This window comes from Ictalurus punctatus, chromosome 16 (genome assembly GCF_001660625.3).
Source record: "Ictalurus punctatus breed USDA103 chromosome 16, Coco_2.0, whole genome shotgun sequence".
NCBI classification, from domain to species: Eukaryota; Metazoa; Chordata; class Actinopteri; order Siluriformes; family Ictaluridae; genus Ictalurus; species Ictalurus punctatus.
Window position 1 is genome coordinate 11475297 of NC_030431.2, and position 17548 is coordinate 11492844.

Consider the following 17548-nt stretch of genomic DNA (forward strand, 5'->3'; position numbering starts at 1 on the left):
GTGACATCTTTACTATTTCTACTTAACAAGGAAACAAGTACAAAATAATTTCTGGTTGTTGTGATGGAATCCTCCCTGGAGGTCTGTAACCTAAGTAGTAAAACTTAAATTCTATGTCATAGTTTATAGTTTATAGTTTAGAGGCTTGGTATTGCTCGGTATTAACCTAAGTAGTAAAACTTAAATTCTATGTCATAGTTTATAGTTTTATATAGTTTTATATCATGTTGGGTTTTTTTTCAGCTGGTGGGGAACTTGATGCTGAAGTTGAGATTAAGAAGATTCTTAGTGAAGGTGTGTGACTCTGCACTATCATATAGAATATACTGTTTGTTAGAACCATTAAAAAAGTTACACATTACTTGAAATTCAGAAGTGAAGACCAGAAGAATCGGGTATATCTTCATCGGAATTCTTTATTGAGAACCTGCTGTTTTGAGCTGCAGTCATCAAGTTTAAACAAAATTACATTGCAATGTGCATTGTAGATGTATATACATTTATATACATGCATGTTTCACTCACAATAAAGAGAACAGGAACTGGCAGAAACCTCCTACTAGAAACTTTGCTTAACATTATCCTTCTGTTGATGCCAATATGGTTTGACTCTCATACAAAATACACATATAGGAAAACAGTGACTCTTAAATTTGTATTCCTACAACATTCATAATAAATAAGGCAGTCAGTGCAGTGGAATAAATCAGCATTTTTAAAAGCACAATGTTTAGGCTTAGTGGTTAGCACATTCGCCTCACACCTCCAGAGTCCAGGGTTCAAGTCTTGCCGGGGCCATGTGTGTGCGGAGTTTGCATGTTCTCCCTGTGCTACGGGGGTTTCCTCTGGGTACTCCGGTTTCCCCCCCCTGTCCAAAGACATGCATGGTAGGCTGATTGGCATGTCTAAAGTGTCCGTAGTGTATGAATAGGTGTGAGAGAGTGTATATGATTGTGCTCTGTGATGGATTGGCATCCTGTCCAGGGTGTACCCTGCCTTGTGCCCGATGCTTCCTGGGATAGGCTCCAGGTTCCCCGTGACCCTGAAAAGGAGTAAGCGGTAGAAGATGGATCGATGGATGGTGCAATACACAAATATTACATTTAAATGTAAAATGTTTGCAGCTACATGCCAAAAAAGTCATATATATTTATACATATATACACACACACACACACTACCGCTCAAAAGTTCAGAAACACTCATTCTTTATATTTTTTTCCCCACATTTTAGAATAATAATAAAGTCATCAAAACTATGGAATAAAATAAATTGAACTAAGAATTATGTTCAAAATAATAATCAAAATAATTTAGTATTTTAGCATCTTCAAAGCAGACATCCTTTTTGCCTAGGATGTATTCTTGGCATTTTCTCAACCAATTTCTTAAGGAATCACCCTGAGATGCTTTTTAAACTGTATTAAAGGAGTTCCCACCTATGCTGGACAATTATTGGCTGCTTTTTGGAATATTTCGCTCTAAGTCATCCATTTAAAAAAATATTTTTTTGTAAATAAAATGTTAGTTTTCTAATGAAAGAAATGAACATGTTGGCACGATTATATTTTGTCTACAATACCAATTTCAAACATTTAATCATACACCTCATGATTTTAAAGATCATGAGAAACATTTCAGTCAAGTGTCTCCAAACTTTTGACCGGTAGTGTATATGACTGTGAGTTTCAACTCTTTGTGAAGTGTTACATGTTTATGCCCCATTGTGTATTACAGACCTGTCCAAGGTAAAGAAAGTTTTGGAAAGTGAGCTACATAATCAGGAGGAGAAGATCACTAAACTGATTGAGGGAGGTCAGTAAAGAGGAAGTGTGAGCATATATTGATGGTTAGGTATGTAACTGTGGTTCTATGAATTTCAGATGCCTGCCAGAGGTGGTGCTTTAAGCACCTAGATGTCCATCACATGTATGTGCAGATCGAGTGTTTGTATCAACAAATTCACCTGTGACCTGGGTGACAGATGCCCTTTGCCCCGGTACTAAAGGCATGTTCACCCAGGAAGTGACCTCTTGGTCATAATCTTGGTCATAATCTTCTCATGAATATTCAGAGTGACTGCCAAGCTCTGGCGGTCATCCGAAATTCATAGAAACACGGTTACATATGTAACCATCATTCTATTTCATTTCGACTCACCACCAGAGACAATGCTTTAAGCACCTGGATGAGTAATACCATCAAGATCACGAGGAAGTCCTACGTGATCTTTAAAAAGGCTGTGAAGCTGGATGAAAAATGGCTGTAGCTACTAGGTTGTGCCGCTGCTACATACCTGGTGAAGACCATTGGTGCCAGCAAGATCCTGAATGGGAGCACACAAAACTGGTAAGCCCTTCCCTCAAAGGCGAAAAGGAGGAATAGTCTGTGCTGGGGCATGACTGGAACATGAAAATATGCGTATTTCAGGTCAGTGGTTGTAAACCAATAGTTCTGCCTGATGCCTTGAAGTACGTATACTGTAAGTAGCATATAGTGCTTGAAAACCTTGAGGTGTGTGTTCAGAGGTCTTAAATCCAGTATGGGGCGAAGTCCACCATCTTTCTTTGTGATAATAAAATAAAGTGAAATAGAATCCATTGTTCTGTAAAACACCATCTAATTGCTCAATGGCACCCTTCTCCGGGAGAACCCAGACCTCCTGGCGTAGAGTCAGAGCCTTGTTTGGGTCTTTGACTATAGTCATTTTGACCCCATGGAACCTCGGTGGTCGACATCTGAACTGAATGTTGTAGCACTGTGACGGGGTTAATACAACCCAGGGGTCTTACATAAACGCTTCCCAGCACCTGAGCTGCTACCTGGTGAAGCACCCAACTGTGGTAGAGTCATTGTCTACCCCCTCACCCCTTGTAATTCCTGGAGGGGCGATGGCCAGAATCTTGCCACGCATACATCCCAAATGCGCTGCTGTGTCATAGCTTCTCACAATGAAAACATCTGTCAAACAACATTGTGGCCAGGGACAGCGTGCACCAGGCCGAAGTGCTCCATATATATATATATATATATGGTAATACAGGATCACTGTGAAGCAACACGATGTAGGTAAGAGAAAACACTCTCTTGCACTGTAATCATTAAAGAAATCAACAAACTAAATCACGGCATGAAAAACAATCACCATTTTCAATCAAACTCAATCAGGGTGTGTTGTGTAGCCTGTCCTACCAACAAGTTAAATAGGAAACTATATACCCTGTCACAATGCTGTGCATATTGACACAGTCATGTTATTCCTGTGGTTTATGTCTACTGTCAGTAAATAATTAACATCTATTGTTTTCTTTTGTTTGTGAGGTGGTGGAGAAATCACCACTGTTACCAAAGTGATTAGGCCAGATCCTCATATTATTGAAGGTAAGATTTAGGATTAATAAAATGTAATGAATTTTACTGAAATCAATATGGAATCAGTAGATCTTGGCATCTCTGGTGGTATTTAGTGATGTGTCATTCATATTCTATTCCAATGTTGCAGGACCGGACTTCTCAAGGATCACATCTTTCAAGCACAGCCCAGAACTCATTGAGGAGGAATCAGAAAGAATCACCAAAATTATCAAACGTTAGAGACTTAAGTTTCTAATTTATGCAGAAGCATGAAGGTGGTTATGGTAAAGGCAACTATGGTTTTTAAGAATCTGTAAGTTAAGTCTTAGTTTCTTTTTAGATGGCGGCTCTCAGAAAAGAGCGGCTGTCCAAAGACCACCAGGTAAGAAAAGATAGATGATTTATGGATATATATATACACACACATACATACATATTATACTGACAGTGGATATAAAAAGACACACTCCCGTTCAAATGGCATGTTTTGTGATATAAAAAACCAAGATAAATCATGTGAGATCTTTTTCCACCTGTAATGCGATATACCAACAGAATGTAAGTGAAAAACAAATATAAATATTTTAGACCAAAAAAGAAAACAAACCTGGTTGCACAAGTGTAATGGGGACTGTGAGTGACCTCAAAATGAGTCGATCACATTCAAACTCATGTTCAAAAGTAATTATCATACAAGTATCATCAATTAAGTGATTCTGATTTATGTCAAATAAACGTCATTTGTTTCTGTAGGATTTTCTTAATGTCTTCTTGGGTTCATCTGACTGCTAAAGCTATGGTCCACAAAGAGCTTACAAAGCATGTACAGGATCTCATTGCCCACAGGTATTGATCAGAAGAGGGGTACAAAAGAATTTCAAAAGATTGAGAAAAAGGGGTACAAAAGATTGGCATACAAGAAACATATGAGGGAGGCTGCCAAGCGACCTGCAGCAACATCAAAAGAGCTGCAGGAATATCTGGCAAATGCATGTGACAACAATCTCTCACATCCCTCACATGTCTGGGCTATGAGGTGAGGTGTCTAGATGGAAACCCCTTTTTTATGAAAAAATTATAAATCCATTCACACTGAAATCACCCCAAGATATGGTAAAATTTGTTATGGTCTGATGAAACCAAGGTAGAACTTTTTGGGCATAATTGTAAAAGATGTGTTTGGTGCAAAAACAAGAGAGCTCATCACCCAAAGAACACCATACCGACAATGAAGGGTGGTGATGGTAACATCATGCTATGGGGCTGCTTCTCTTCTGCTGGGACCGAGGCTATAGTTATGATAGAGGGAATCATGGATCATGAAAACATGTGGAATGACTTGAAGAGAGCTGAGCACAGGAGATCAATTGTTATTCTTTAAATTATCTGTGAATTTACGTTATTTGTCCAGTAATAGCAACCAGGTTATTAGTAATAAGTATTTTGTCCTACTTTTTTCCCTTAAAACATTTCTGTTTGTATTTCACATAAATTTTCTTGGTTAATATCATATAAGAGGTAGGAAAAGATCTGACATGACTTATCTTGGTTTCTTATATTTCACATTTCTAAACCCTGCAATTTTAACTGGTGTATGTAAACTTTATTTAAAATGATTATTATTTGAGGGTATTTTATTTAAAACCAAATCATTTTATAGCTGTCCAAGTATTTCTTTCCTGATATTGAAATACTATATCTGAATATCCACCATATGAATATGTACACCATTCATGTTATTTAATAATTTTTTTCTTAATGACCAACATCTGATATTGCTTCAATAGTGTGTCTATCTAGCTATTCTGTGTGTTTGCTGCTAATTTTACAAAAATAACTTTTCATTTATATTAATGTGGAATTATAGTATTCAATTCAATTTTATTTGTATAGCGCTTTTAACAATGGATATTAACTTTATATACTCCCAAGCATCATTTGCGCTACTCCCAAGCTGGTTTATTGGCTGTCCCACAGACATGGTTGCGATCTGCAGGGGACAGGGCTTTCTCATCCTATGCTCCTAGACTCTGGAATACACTCACTGCTCATATTAGAGATGCACAGAATTTGAGCATTTTTAAATCTAACCTAAAAACATTTTTTTTTTGGTTTTTTTTAGGTTAGCTGTTTCTTAATGGCTTTAACCATTTTGTATTCAAGTCTGTTTTTTGATTTTGTATGTTTTGTGTTTTTATCTTTCATATATATATATATATATATATATATATATATATATATATATATATATATATATATATATATATATATTCTTATTGTGCAAAGTGCCTTGAGAAGTGGCTTTAAAGGCACTATATGAAAATAAAGTTTATTATTATTATATTTATAATTTGAAAAATTTCTACTATGTATTGTTTCCTACTAATGAATCTGTAATCATTTTAAATGCATGTTAGATAAATGGCATTGTTCACTAATTATATTTTTACATTTTGCTATGCAGCAGGAATGAAGAGACGAGTAAGACCTGCAAGACATCCCTTCAAGCCTAGACAGTGAGCTCAAAAAGACACCAGGCAATCTACTTATTCCAACCTCTTGGATTAAGGCCACAGATTTGGTATCTGAGTTTGAGTTTTAGGCTGATACATTTATTTTTCATTCATTTAGTAAAAGTGACTTACAAGTGAGGCAAGAATAAAAGGCAAGCATAGAGCTATGCAGTTGAGTCTCAGCTCAAGTGTTGGCTGAAATGAACTGGCTGGAAAGCACATGCACACATGCACACACACACACACACACACACACACACACAGAGAGAGTCTGTGTGTGACACAGACTCAGACAGAACTTTAACCCTTTCATGCATGAATTCTGAAATCCAGATCAAGGATTTTTTTTTTCTCTTCTTTAGGCATAAAAATTATTATTTTACCTTCATTTTACTTTTACATTCATTTTTCAAAAAGTTATTGAAGTGTCAACTCCAGTGGACTGCATGCATTCAAACAAAAAATTTGTGGCTGTTATGCAGTTATTCTATTGAAATCCTTGCAGTAGCCAGAAAATGGCTTTTGAATAGCTGTTCACTGTAGTAGCGACTATGCAGGAAAGGGTTAACATTAAGATGCTATAGGACATTATAATACTGATGGACTCTCTAATGGACTAATCTGAGCTCTCTAATATTTAGCAAAATTGTTTCTTTAGGCTGATCCTTGATCAGTTCTCTTATACTGAGTGGTCTCATTAAACATAAAACAGCCATAAACTTGTATCAGGGTAACTGATTAAAATTATATTTTTATATATTCGTCAGTCTGCAGGGAGTGGTCATGTAAGACATGAGGTCTCACTTGTGCATTTTTGCCACTTTATGGTGCAGGTTTTACATTTAAGCTAAGTGCTGCCTGTTTTCATATGTCATACATTGTATTCAGGTGTATGCTGTCACACTCATTGTTCTTTTAAGTGACGTTTGACTCATTTCAGTCTTGTTTTCTTTTTTATATGTTGCCTAACCTAAATAGTGTGTCATTTGTTTTCACTGTTCATTCTCAGTAGCATCCTTCTCTTCCTACCTCCCATCCCCCCAATTCAAGATACCTATTACCCCTGTATGATAAATTGCTCAATAAAATTGAATATAAAATTGAAATATGAGAAATGTTTCATAATATTAATAAGCACATTTTCACATTTTCATTTCATTTCAAGCACATTTTCTGTTCACTTTGGTATATATACGAATATATGTGTGTGTGTGTGTGTGTGTGTATATATATATATATATATACATACATACTCAAGCCATGTTGTTTGTTAAATAAAAAGAGCTGTCATTACATTTAGCAAGTCAGCTCAAGTGCTGTTTTTTGTGAAATGCATGTTAGACATGCCCAGGGGGCACCTGTAAGTGGAATATTTTTTTTGTGTGTCAGAAACAGCTTGAATGTATATTTGTGTGTGTATTTGGGTTCATCTTGAAATTGTGGGAAGGCGTGAACAAAATGGACAGACATTCCAATGCTTTAGGCATTCAGTTTTGTCAAACTTTTAAATAGGGTCGTTCTACTGATCTTTTAAGTCCCAGAGAATCTCCAACATCCTCCAATACAGTATGAATATGGATGTGATTAGAGTTGGGCAGAGGGAAAGCAGTCCCCATATTAATTTGGCTGAAGGGGCAAAAGTGGGAATTTGATTTCCCTCCACTTCCTGTTCATCTTGTTATTGTTATTATTATTATTAGTAGTAGTAGTAGTAGTAGTAGTAGTAGTAGTATGATGGTTGGATATTGTCACCCAAGTTGCTTATCCAAAATCTAGTACAATGTCAACAGAATCAGAGCAAGAGCAAGAGTATAGCAATATGATAGTATCAGTTAGTTTCCCTTAGCAGCAGTTATTGCATTTTTCCTGATATCCAGTGTGATTGATTCATACTTGAATATACTGCAGAAAACGTAAATCATGTTTGGAGGAATTTAGCTCTTAAGTGGCTGGAAATATTCCGTCCTCACTAGATAGGGCACAGTTCCAATTATTTCCCAATTCAGTAACTTCTTCCAGACTCACCAAATGTTTGGCTATTATTTGAAGAGATCATGTTTTCTCTGTTTGAGTAGACAGCTGAGATGCCTATTCCTCCTTTGTCACAACATGAGTTACAGGCTGTTAGAAAAAGCTGCTGCTTAGCAAAAAGGAATAATATATTTCATAATATAATTCGTGGTTAGCACGTTCGCCTCACACCTCGAGGGTCCGGGGTTCAATTCCTGCGGGGGCCATGTCTGTGCGGAGTTTACATGTTCTCCCCGTGCTGCAGGGGTTTCCTCCCCAAGTCCAAAGACATGCATGGTAGGCTGATTGGTGTGTCTAAAGTGTCCGTAGTGTATGAATGGGTATATGAGTGTGCCCTGTGATGGACTGGCACCCTGTCAGGGTGTACCCTGCCTTGTGCCCGATGCTCCCTGGGATAGAAAAATACTTATTATTTAATATAAAAATATAGGCAAGAATTTGCCTATATTTGTTTCCATCCATTTTGCCCTTAATGGCAACAAGATTTCCAGCTCCATCTGCTGAAAACCAGAGCATAATGCCACCATCACTGTCCTTGATGGTAGGAATGGTGTTATGTTTGTGTTAGGCTAGGGCTGCACAATTAATCGAATATCAATCGCGATTTCGATTTTGACTGCCCACAATTAAATGAACATGATCGACTTCGATATTAACGTTTAAAGTTCGTCCTCCACTCATAGAAAACTCCGTTGCAGATCAAATCAAGCTGCCTACACTACAGCCAATCACCATAGAGCGGCGCAGGGATTACGTCATTTTGTAGTGCCAAAACCCCGAAACGGAGTTAGAATTTTAGCCCTCTAGCGGCCAGCTTCGCTTTGAGCTCCAGCGCTTTGCGCGAGGAGAAATCATGACATTAACATGATTCTAAATGGCACTACAGAGGTTGTCGGGGACATTAAACGTCATCACGCCGAACGGGAAAAAAGTTTGCAGATAAACTCAGGGCTCTACAGTTCGACCATTTCACTCGAATTTGTGACTGAAAAGTATTTTGTGCGACTGTGAATAAATATTTATTCACACCGGTGCTAGTGACCTGTTCGGAGTTGTATAATACAATCCTAATAAAAACTACAGGAAGTCCAAAATGCATCTACAGTTACTTTCACACTGCTTTTCATCTCCTCACTCAACCGAACAAGTGTGTAAATACTGCAGAGAAGCCATTATGATTAAGTAACTCTGTACATCATCGGTTTCAACCTCCCGATCTCACAACCGCCATCTTTTATTGATCCCGCAAAATAACCTGAACCCGCTACTGTGAGCTGCTCGTGTAGAAACAGCGGCTTCGCGCGGAGTAAATTAATAATAATGCTAATGCTACAAGGTGGGTTTAATTCAAACTTGTTTATTTAAAAAAAAATTCCTCACCAATCATAATCAAGAGCAGCAACTTTTCGGTCTGTAAACATACAATACACTGCCGCTCTCCTTCACTAACTCTAATTCACTCCATTTAAACTCACGGTTGCCAGATATCACTAGAAAAGTCAACATCAGTTGCCATGTTTTCAATTATCCCCCCAAAACATATCATTATCAGCAGACATGGAACACTGTACTGGGGAGACCCATCTAAAACTGATAAACAAACAAAAATAAAACTACTAAAATGTAAAGACAGAAAATGTGCTTAGTTATAAATAAATCACTTATCATAAAAAAATAGACAATTTCATCAAATATAAATAAAATGAGAAATGGAATAATGTTTAATGACTATGGGTTGCATTTAATATCAGTTTGACATTAATCTTAGTAAGCTATTTCCTTAGAAAGTTATTAGCCTTTTTCCTAATATGGATCATTTTTGTGTTAGTCTACTCTTAATTAGGATTCTTTATTTTTTTTTAAGATATTTAAAAATAAAAATTTTATGCTTGTTTATTTATCAATTAACCAACAGTATCTCATTGCTATTATTTTAACTCAATTAACAGTGACCACGAGCAGAGAGCTTACATTTAACTGTTTATGACAGACCTCCTGATTAAAGTTTAAACAAAAAAAGATTGGTATCTGGATTGTATCGTCTGTAAACATCCTGATCGGACAGTGAGTAATGAACACCATTAAACTAAAGTGCTTTGCATCTGACGGGTAAATGAACTCAGCCAATCACATCCTATATTAGATTATTCAGATATATACACAATATACACAGAGCGGTTCGAGTACTGACTCCAGCCCAGAACCATGACAGTGGAAAATGTCTAATAGTGTAGTTTTAAATATATTAAGAGGAGCAGACTTCAAAGACTGCACATTCATTTTTAGTGTATTTGTTTACAAGGTGGAACAGGTTAATGTTTGTTTTTTGCATACAGTCTGTAAAATGAACTGAAAATATTAAATTTAGTTTATCAGAAGGTAAATTAATGTGTCATGGCTCACACTATGTTCCTAAATTCTGTCATAATTGACCAGCTCAAGTTTTCTCATGCCTACTTGTGTGTTATATTGTGGCATGATAAAATTTAATAAATGTGAAAGTGCAATAAAAATATGTTGTCACTAAAATCAATTAATAATCGTGATAAATAATCGAGATCTCAATATTGATCAAAATAATCGGGATTATCATTTTTGGCCATAATCGTGCAGCCCTATGTTAGGCTGTACCAAACATAAAGCTTTGCCTTTAGACAAAATGCTCAAAAATCTTTTTCCAAAAGCTTTAAGATTTTGTCACATGCCTTCTAGTAAACTCCAGGCATACCTTTATGTTAAGATTTCTCAAAAGTGACTTCCTTCTGGTCACTCTCCCATAGAGGCCAAGACTGTGAAGCTGAAGATATTGCAGAGGTCTGAACAGGATCTCCTGTTTCAGCCAGTGATCTCTGTAGCCTCTTCAGTGTTGTAGTTGGACATTTGGACATTTCTCTAACAATTGCCCTTTTTGCCCAAACACTCAGTCTTGGTACTATCTGGGTCATGCCATATTTTTTTCTATTTAGTCATAATGGATTTCACGTGCTACTAGCAGGCTTCAAAGCTTTGCCAATGTTTTAATAACCTTCTCTAGCTTTTTTCTTCTTAATAACTTCATTGCAAAGCATCACAGGTAGGTCATTGGTCCTCGTGACAGCAGCACTAATCTGATCTGCTGTTTTGGTGGTGACACCTCCCAAATTTAATGATATTTATTGAGCAAGCATATAATTAGTCACAGGTGGTCTAAAATTAACACAGTTGTACCTTGTTTACCATATGTAGCGTGAGTGCTGAAGAAAATTAAATGCTAGTCCTAATTTCAGCTGTTCAACAAGGGGGGGGGGGGGGGGATACTTCAATTAAGCAATTTACATTATTTATTGTAAATAGTTTTGAGGACATGTAAATAGTTTATTTAATCTTATTTCTGTAGTAAGTCATTTCAAAAGGATCAATAAAGTTTAATTCAAATATACTGCTGTGCAATGAGTTGAATAAAGTGGTCAGTGAGTGTATATATTCATCAGTATAAGGCCCCAATGCTTATTTTCCTAGTGAAAAATTATATTTTTCCCAATCACACTACTACATGTGGAAAAAGCCATATCTTTTGTTCAAAAATAAGGGTATTCAATTCAATTCAATTCAATTCAATTCAATTTTATTTGTATAGCGCTTTTTACAATAGACATTGTCTCAAAGCAGCTTTACAGAAATATCAACACGGTATACAGATATTAAAAGGTGTGAATTTATCCCAACTGAGCAAGCCACTGAGTGGCGACGGTGGCAAGGAAAAACTCCCTAAGATGTTTTAAGAGGAAGAAACCTTGAGAGGAACCCGACTCAGAAGGGAACCCATCCTCATCTGGGTAACAACAGATATTGTGAAAAAGTTCATTATGGATTTATATGAAGTCTGTATGGCGTTAAGAGCAGCCGTAGTCCCAGCAGTCTGGAATTAAAGAAGATTTGAGCTCCATCCAGAGGCAGAAAGGATCTGGATCTCTAGTATCTCCATAAATTCGTGTGGGGCTCGGCGAAAGGAGAGAGGGAGAAAGTAGAACAGAATCTAGTCAGGGTAGGCTTGAGTAAACAAATACGTTTTAAGCTTAGACTTAAACACTGAGACTGTGTCTGAGTCCCGAACACTAATAGGAAGACTGTTCCATAACTGTGGGGCCCTATAAGAGAAAGCTCTTCCCCCTGCTGTAGCCTTCACTATTCGAGGTACCGTCAGATAGCCTGCATCTTTTGATCTAAGTAGGCGTGGCGGATCATATAAAACCAAAAGGTCGCTTAGATATTGTGACGCGAGACCATTTAGTGCTTTATAGGTTAATAAGAGTATTTTATAATTAATGCGAGATTTTACTGGGAGCCAATGCAGTATTGATAATATCGGTGTGATATGGTCGTATCTTCTAGTTCTAGTTAGGACTCTAGCAGCTGCATTCTGGACTAATTGGAGCTTATTTATATTCCTACTGGAATATCCAGACAGTATGGCATTACAATAATCTAATCTAGAGGTGACGAATGCATGAACTAGTATTTCCGCATCATGTAGTGACAATATGTTTCTTATTTTAGAAATATTTCTGAGATGAAAGAAGGCTATCCTAGTAATATTATCTACATGAGCATCAAATGATAGGCTGGAGTCAATAATCACTCCAAGGTCTTTAACTGCTGCACATGATGAAACAGAAAGACCATCCAGAGTAATCATGTGATCAGAAGGAATACTTCTAGCTACACGTGGGCCTAATAAAAGTATTTCTGTTTTATCAGAATTAAGCAGAAGGAAGTTAATTAACATCCAATGTCTAATGTCCTTTACACAATCCTCAACTTTACTAAGCTTATGTCTGTCCTCTGGCTTCGCTGAAACATACAACTGTGTATCAACTGTTTGATTTTGTAAAGTTGCTCATTCTACTCTGCATTTAAGCATGAAAACCACAAATATAAATTCATTTATTAGCTTTGCGTTCAGTTAGATTAGATCATCAAGATATTTGGGTGTGTTCTTCAAAAAAATAATGAGTGATTATTGTTATATACCTTATTTTATGTGTGTCCAAAAAACCATTGTCAACTAAGTTACCCACTAGGAAAACCCCCATCAAAAAGGAATGGGTTGTCCCAATCTTTTGTGATGTAATTTTCTCTAGAAGAACATCAAGGTTAGAAGACTGAGAAGTATCTAATTTGTTACAACAGTGAGTGCCTAACGAATATAGCTGTGATTTCCTCTTGGCTTATAAGTGTCCGTGGAGGCGTGAAGAGAATCATAGAACAAAGAGAATCTGTTGCAGGAACTTTACTTACTTATTAAAAGCGCAAACTTACAACAACAGAGTTATGCTCTTGCCCAGTGCTGATGGGTTTGTCAACAACCATCCACACCAGAGCCTACGAGCATACTGCCTTAAAAACATAACACAGTCAACTAGTTCTGGTATAATGCCGTAGCCACATCTGATTGGCTAATACCGGACTCATTAGTAAGACATATAAAATAACTGTAACTCAAACAACTGTAATTAACAATACAACAATATGAAGATGATGTTCAGGGTAGTAAATGAGATTAAAGTAGACAGTAGCATTGTTCTCAACTTTGTGAAATGTGTTTTCTGTTTCTTACAAACCATTAATTTAGTCATTATCAGTAAATAGTTGTGATTTATCAACAGAGAAAATTGAGATTTTACACTTTTCATTGCAGGCCGCGACTATCAGGGAGACAAAAAAGAGAAACTCAAGATTGTACAGAGAGAATCAGAAACTCAAAAAATGACTTCATACACAACAACGAATCACTGACAAATACAGAAAAATACACAATCTCCTCGCACCAAAAGAAAAAAGTTGCTCTGAAGACTTCCAGCAAAACTCTAGTCTATATACATGCATTGGTTGAAAACATAAAACAGAAATTTCACACAGCAACACAAGAGAAGACCAGGCAAATTATAGTCAGAATTGTATGTGGAAAAATTCTGAGAAAATACAAGCTCCAGAAATATATTCAAGAAACCTTGGGTGCTTCAAGGAAACTTTTCTGCAAGGGTCTGAGAAATGCTGAAAATGTAACATCTTTCAAAATTAAGAAATACAACATAAAACAATCTAAACTGCATCAGAGTGTTGCTGTCTTTTTTACTAGGGATGATATAAGTTGTTCAACAGCTGGCAAAAAAAAGACCATAAGTAAAGGAAAGTGCAAAATGCAAAAACGCTTTTTAAATGACACACTGGGAAACCTTCATCGAAGATTCCTGCTGGAAAATCCACTGAGTCATCTCTCTTATTCCCTCTTCTGGCGAATGCATCCATTTTGGATTCTCCATCCAACCATCTCAGACAGGCAAACATGCCTTTGTAAAGTACATGAAAATGTGTCATCTGTTGTTGACAGACTTAATCAACTCAATCTTCTCAGATGCAAGGACTTCGGAGTCCCTTGCAGAGGCAATGTGCTGTGATGCAATACAGAAAGCATGCATTTACAGAGAATGCAAAACCTGTACAAACTGTGTCTATGAAATTGCTCCAGAATATGACCCACAAACCCAGGTTTCATATGTACAATGGAAAATCAAAACTATCATGAGGGAAAAGAAGAATGATGGCTCTAAGGACAAGGTGCCTGACAAAATAACAACAAAGAAGGAAATTGAAAGTTCTGTTGAAGAACTGATTGGATCCTTTCAAGAACAACTGAACAATTTCAAAAGGCACTTGTTTAATATTAGGGCACAGTTCACACACTGCCATAACCTGAAACAAAGGATGAAAGATGATGAATGCCTCATTCATATTGATTTTTCAGAAAATTATGCATGTAAATTCTATGCAGAAGTCTAGTCTGTCCATTTTGCCTCCTCCCAACAGCAAGCAGTCCTTCACAGAGGGGTCCTCTACATTGGTGGATGTGTAAAGCCTCTGTGCTTCACTACAGTCTCCTCAAGCAAAGAAAAGGGACCGCCTGCAATATGGGCACACCTCTCCCTAGTTCTTGACCACCTAAAAGAATCCCATCCATCTGTGTGTCATCCACTTCTTCAGTGTTGGGCCGTGTACCCAGTATAGGCAGAAAGGCAACTTCTTCCTGTTTAGTACAGAACTATACAAGCATGGATTCAGGGCTGGCACATGGAATTTTTTTTAGGCCAGCCACGGGAAGGATGCCCTGATGGGGTAGGTGGCCTCCTAAAAAGCAGACAGACTGATCTGTGAAGAGAAGGACATTCCAACTGCTAAACACCTCTTTAATGTATTATTACAGTCCAGTGTAGCAGTGAAGCTTTTCCACATTCAGGAAACAGAAGTGGACAAGAACATCAAAGAAATGCCACAAAGACTCCCTGCATTGCCTTCAAAAATTAAGATCCATCAAATCACCACAACTTCACGAGGAAAATTTGAATACTGTGATGTAAGTTGTCAGTGTTCAACCATGCAGATTTTTCAATGTAAATGCAATAATACCCAAACCTTCTGCCATGTGTGAAGATCAATAACATACCCAAATTCAGTGGGAGGACAACATCATCATTGGTCAGTGGTGCATTGTCAAGTATGATGAAATATATACCCTGGGACTATCCTTGAAGTCAGTGAAACACATGTGAGAGTGAAGTGCATACACAGCATTGGCCAGAATCGCTTTTTCTGGCCCAGGAGAGACGATGTGCTGTGGTACTTGTTTGAGGATGTTCTCAGGTTAATTCCTCCCCCAAAGAAAGTGACATCTCGTAATTTTCAAATAAGCAGAGAAATATGGGAAGAGCTCTCAGCATCACAACTTTAAGCATTAACTGTTCTGTTTCTTTCTCTCCTCTTTCACAAACATATCTAATATGAGCTATATGATGTTAGATTTCTTGGAAATTAGCATGTTGGATCTATCCCCCACCCCCAAGACTTTTCAGTGAACGCTATACATGGACTTGGTTTCATTCAAGAACTTGTTCTCTAACAATTTAAATGGGTGTAAACTTGTTCAGTAACCAGATTCTGTTTAATATCCAGCTGCAGTGTGTGCAAACTTGTTCAATAATAAATAAATAAAAATGTTGTTGTTGTAAGTATAACCTGTGATCTATTGTTTCTTGCTCATTTCTCTACTTTCTCATGTCCAGTCAACTGTGTTACCTTTGTCAACTATGCTTCTGTATGGTCAACTCTGTTACTGCTGAGTTTTTAATTTTCAAAAAATACTCAGTTGAGTACTGTAAAACATGTTTAGTGTTGAGATTACAAGAGATGCCCTCAAGGTATTTTTCTTCCAAAACAGCATATACAAATTTGACTTGTTTGAGAAAATGTGAGGACCATTTAACGACTTTTGTGAAAATAGAGAGGTATTACATCTCTAAATATTTTTTCCATAAAGTATTAATGATTACAATTTTATTTTATTTTTTTTTTGGTAAGTGGATACATAATCTGTCAATCAGATGATATCTGGCTATGAACAAATATTTATTTTGCCAGTAACTTAGTTGACTGGAATATAACTAACATCTGCTTTTTGAAGAAAAAAAAATCCAAAACCAAGTAACCCTGAGTTTGGCTAATAGTATAAGTACTTGATTTTAAGGGTTTTATGTAAGATCCTGTTCTGTTTTGGGAAAAACAAAAACTTGTTTTCTTCACATTGTCAAATTCCAAATATACTCCTAATTATAGAATGGCCCATATATAATTACATATACATATATACATACATACATACATACATACATATACATATACATATATATATATACATATATATATATATATATATATATATATATATATATATATATATATATATATATATATATATATATATATACACACACACACACACATTATATACATATACATACACATATATTATATATACATATATATACACACACACACCAAAACACACCTTCAGAGGTTTTGTGGAGTCCATGCCTCAATAGTCAGAGCTGTTTTGGCGGCACAAGGAGGACCAACACAATATTAGGCAGGTGGATTTAATGTTGTGGCTAATTGTTATTTTTCCTCAACTACTGTAGTGTATAAACAATGTACCCTAAAGGCCATGAAATATCTGTAGTGCACTGTATTGTTTGGTTTGATTCGCACGCGCCTTCGCATCTCTTTAGACTCCTTACAAATGTAAGGAGTAGATACATTTTTTAAAAGTGTTTTATAGTCACAGATGATTGTTTTCTTGTTAACCAGCTTACTTACTGATTTTAGGTTTCATACAAGTCAAATAATTGTGTGGATAACAATTTAGCTAATTTTATCTGTATCTGTGTATATGCAATGTTATGTAACCTTTGTCCCTATAACAGTGTTCTATATAATGCTCCTGATTTTCCAATGTGGGAAAATAATGAGTAGGTTGCCATTTCAAACACAGCACTGTTCTTGGTCATGGACTCCAATGTTGAACCTGACTGGAAGAAGTGACGCTGTTTTGCACCAAATCTTAGAGCATTTACCAAAAATCATTTTTGTCAAAATAAATGCCCATTAAGCTATAACTGCTAAATTGAAAACTGCTAATGTCTCTTAGTGTAGGAATATATGATGTTGTTCCCCTGGTGGTGTGTATGACAGACTCTTTGCTGGAACGTGTCAAAAGCATACGAAAGAACAGAATCACACAGCAAGCTGATACCAAGTGCCTTCACATTTGCATGCAGTTA

The 17548-nt window shown here is 36.6% G+C and overlaps 1 protein-coding gene across 3 annotated transcripts in view; it reads left to right on the forward strand.

Moving 5' to 3' along the window:
• Nucleotides 1–6973, forward strand: part of postna (periostin, osteoblast specific factor a) — a 67525-nt gene extending 60552 nt beyond the window's left edge. For 2 of the 3 annotated variants that reach the window (XM_017489844.3, XM_017489846.3), the window contains 5 exons: nt 1738–1815; nt 3322–3381; nt 3503–3589; nt 3695–3736; nt 5819–6973. In XM_017489844.3, the coding sequence (XP_017345333.1) occupies nt 1738–1815; nt 3322–3381; nt 3503–3589; nt 3695–3736; nt 5819–5874 (323 nt within the window). In that variant the 3' untranslated portion in view covers nt 5875–6973. Of the gene's footprint in view, nt 1–243; nt 295–1737; nt 1816–3321; nt 3382–3502; nt 3590–3694; nt 3737–5818 lie in introns of all 3 variants that reach the window. The other variant, XM_017489843.3, reaches the window with a different exon arrangement.
• The last annotated feature ends 10575 nt before the right edge of the window (nt 6974–17548 follow it).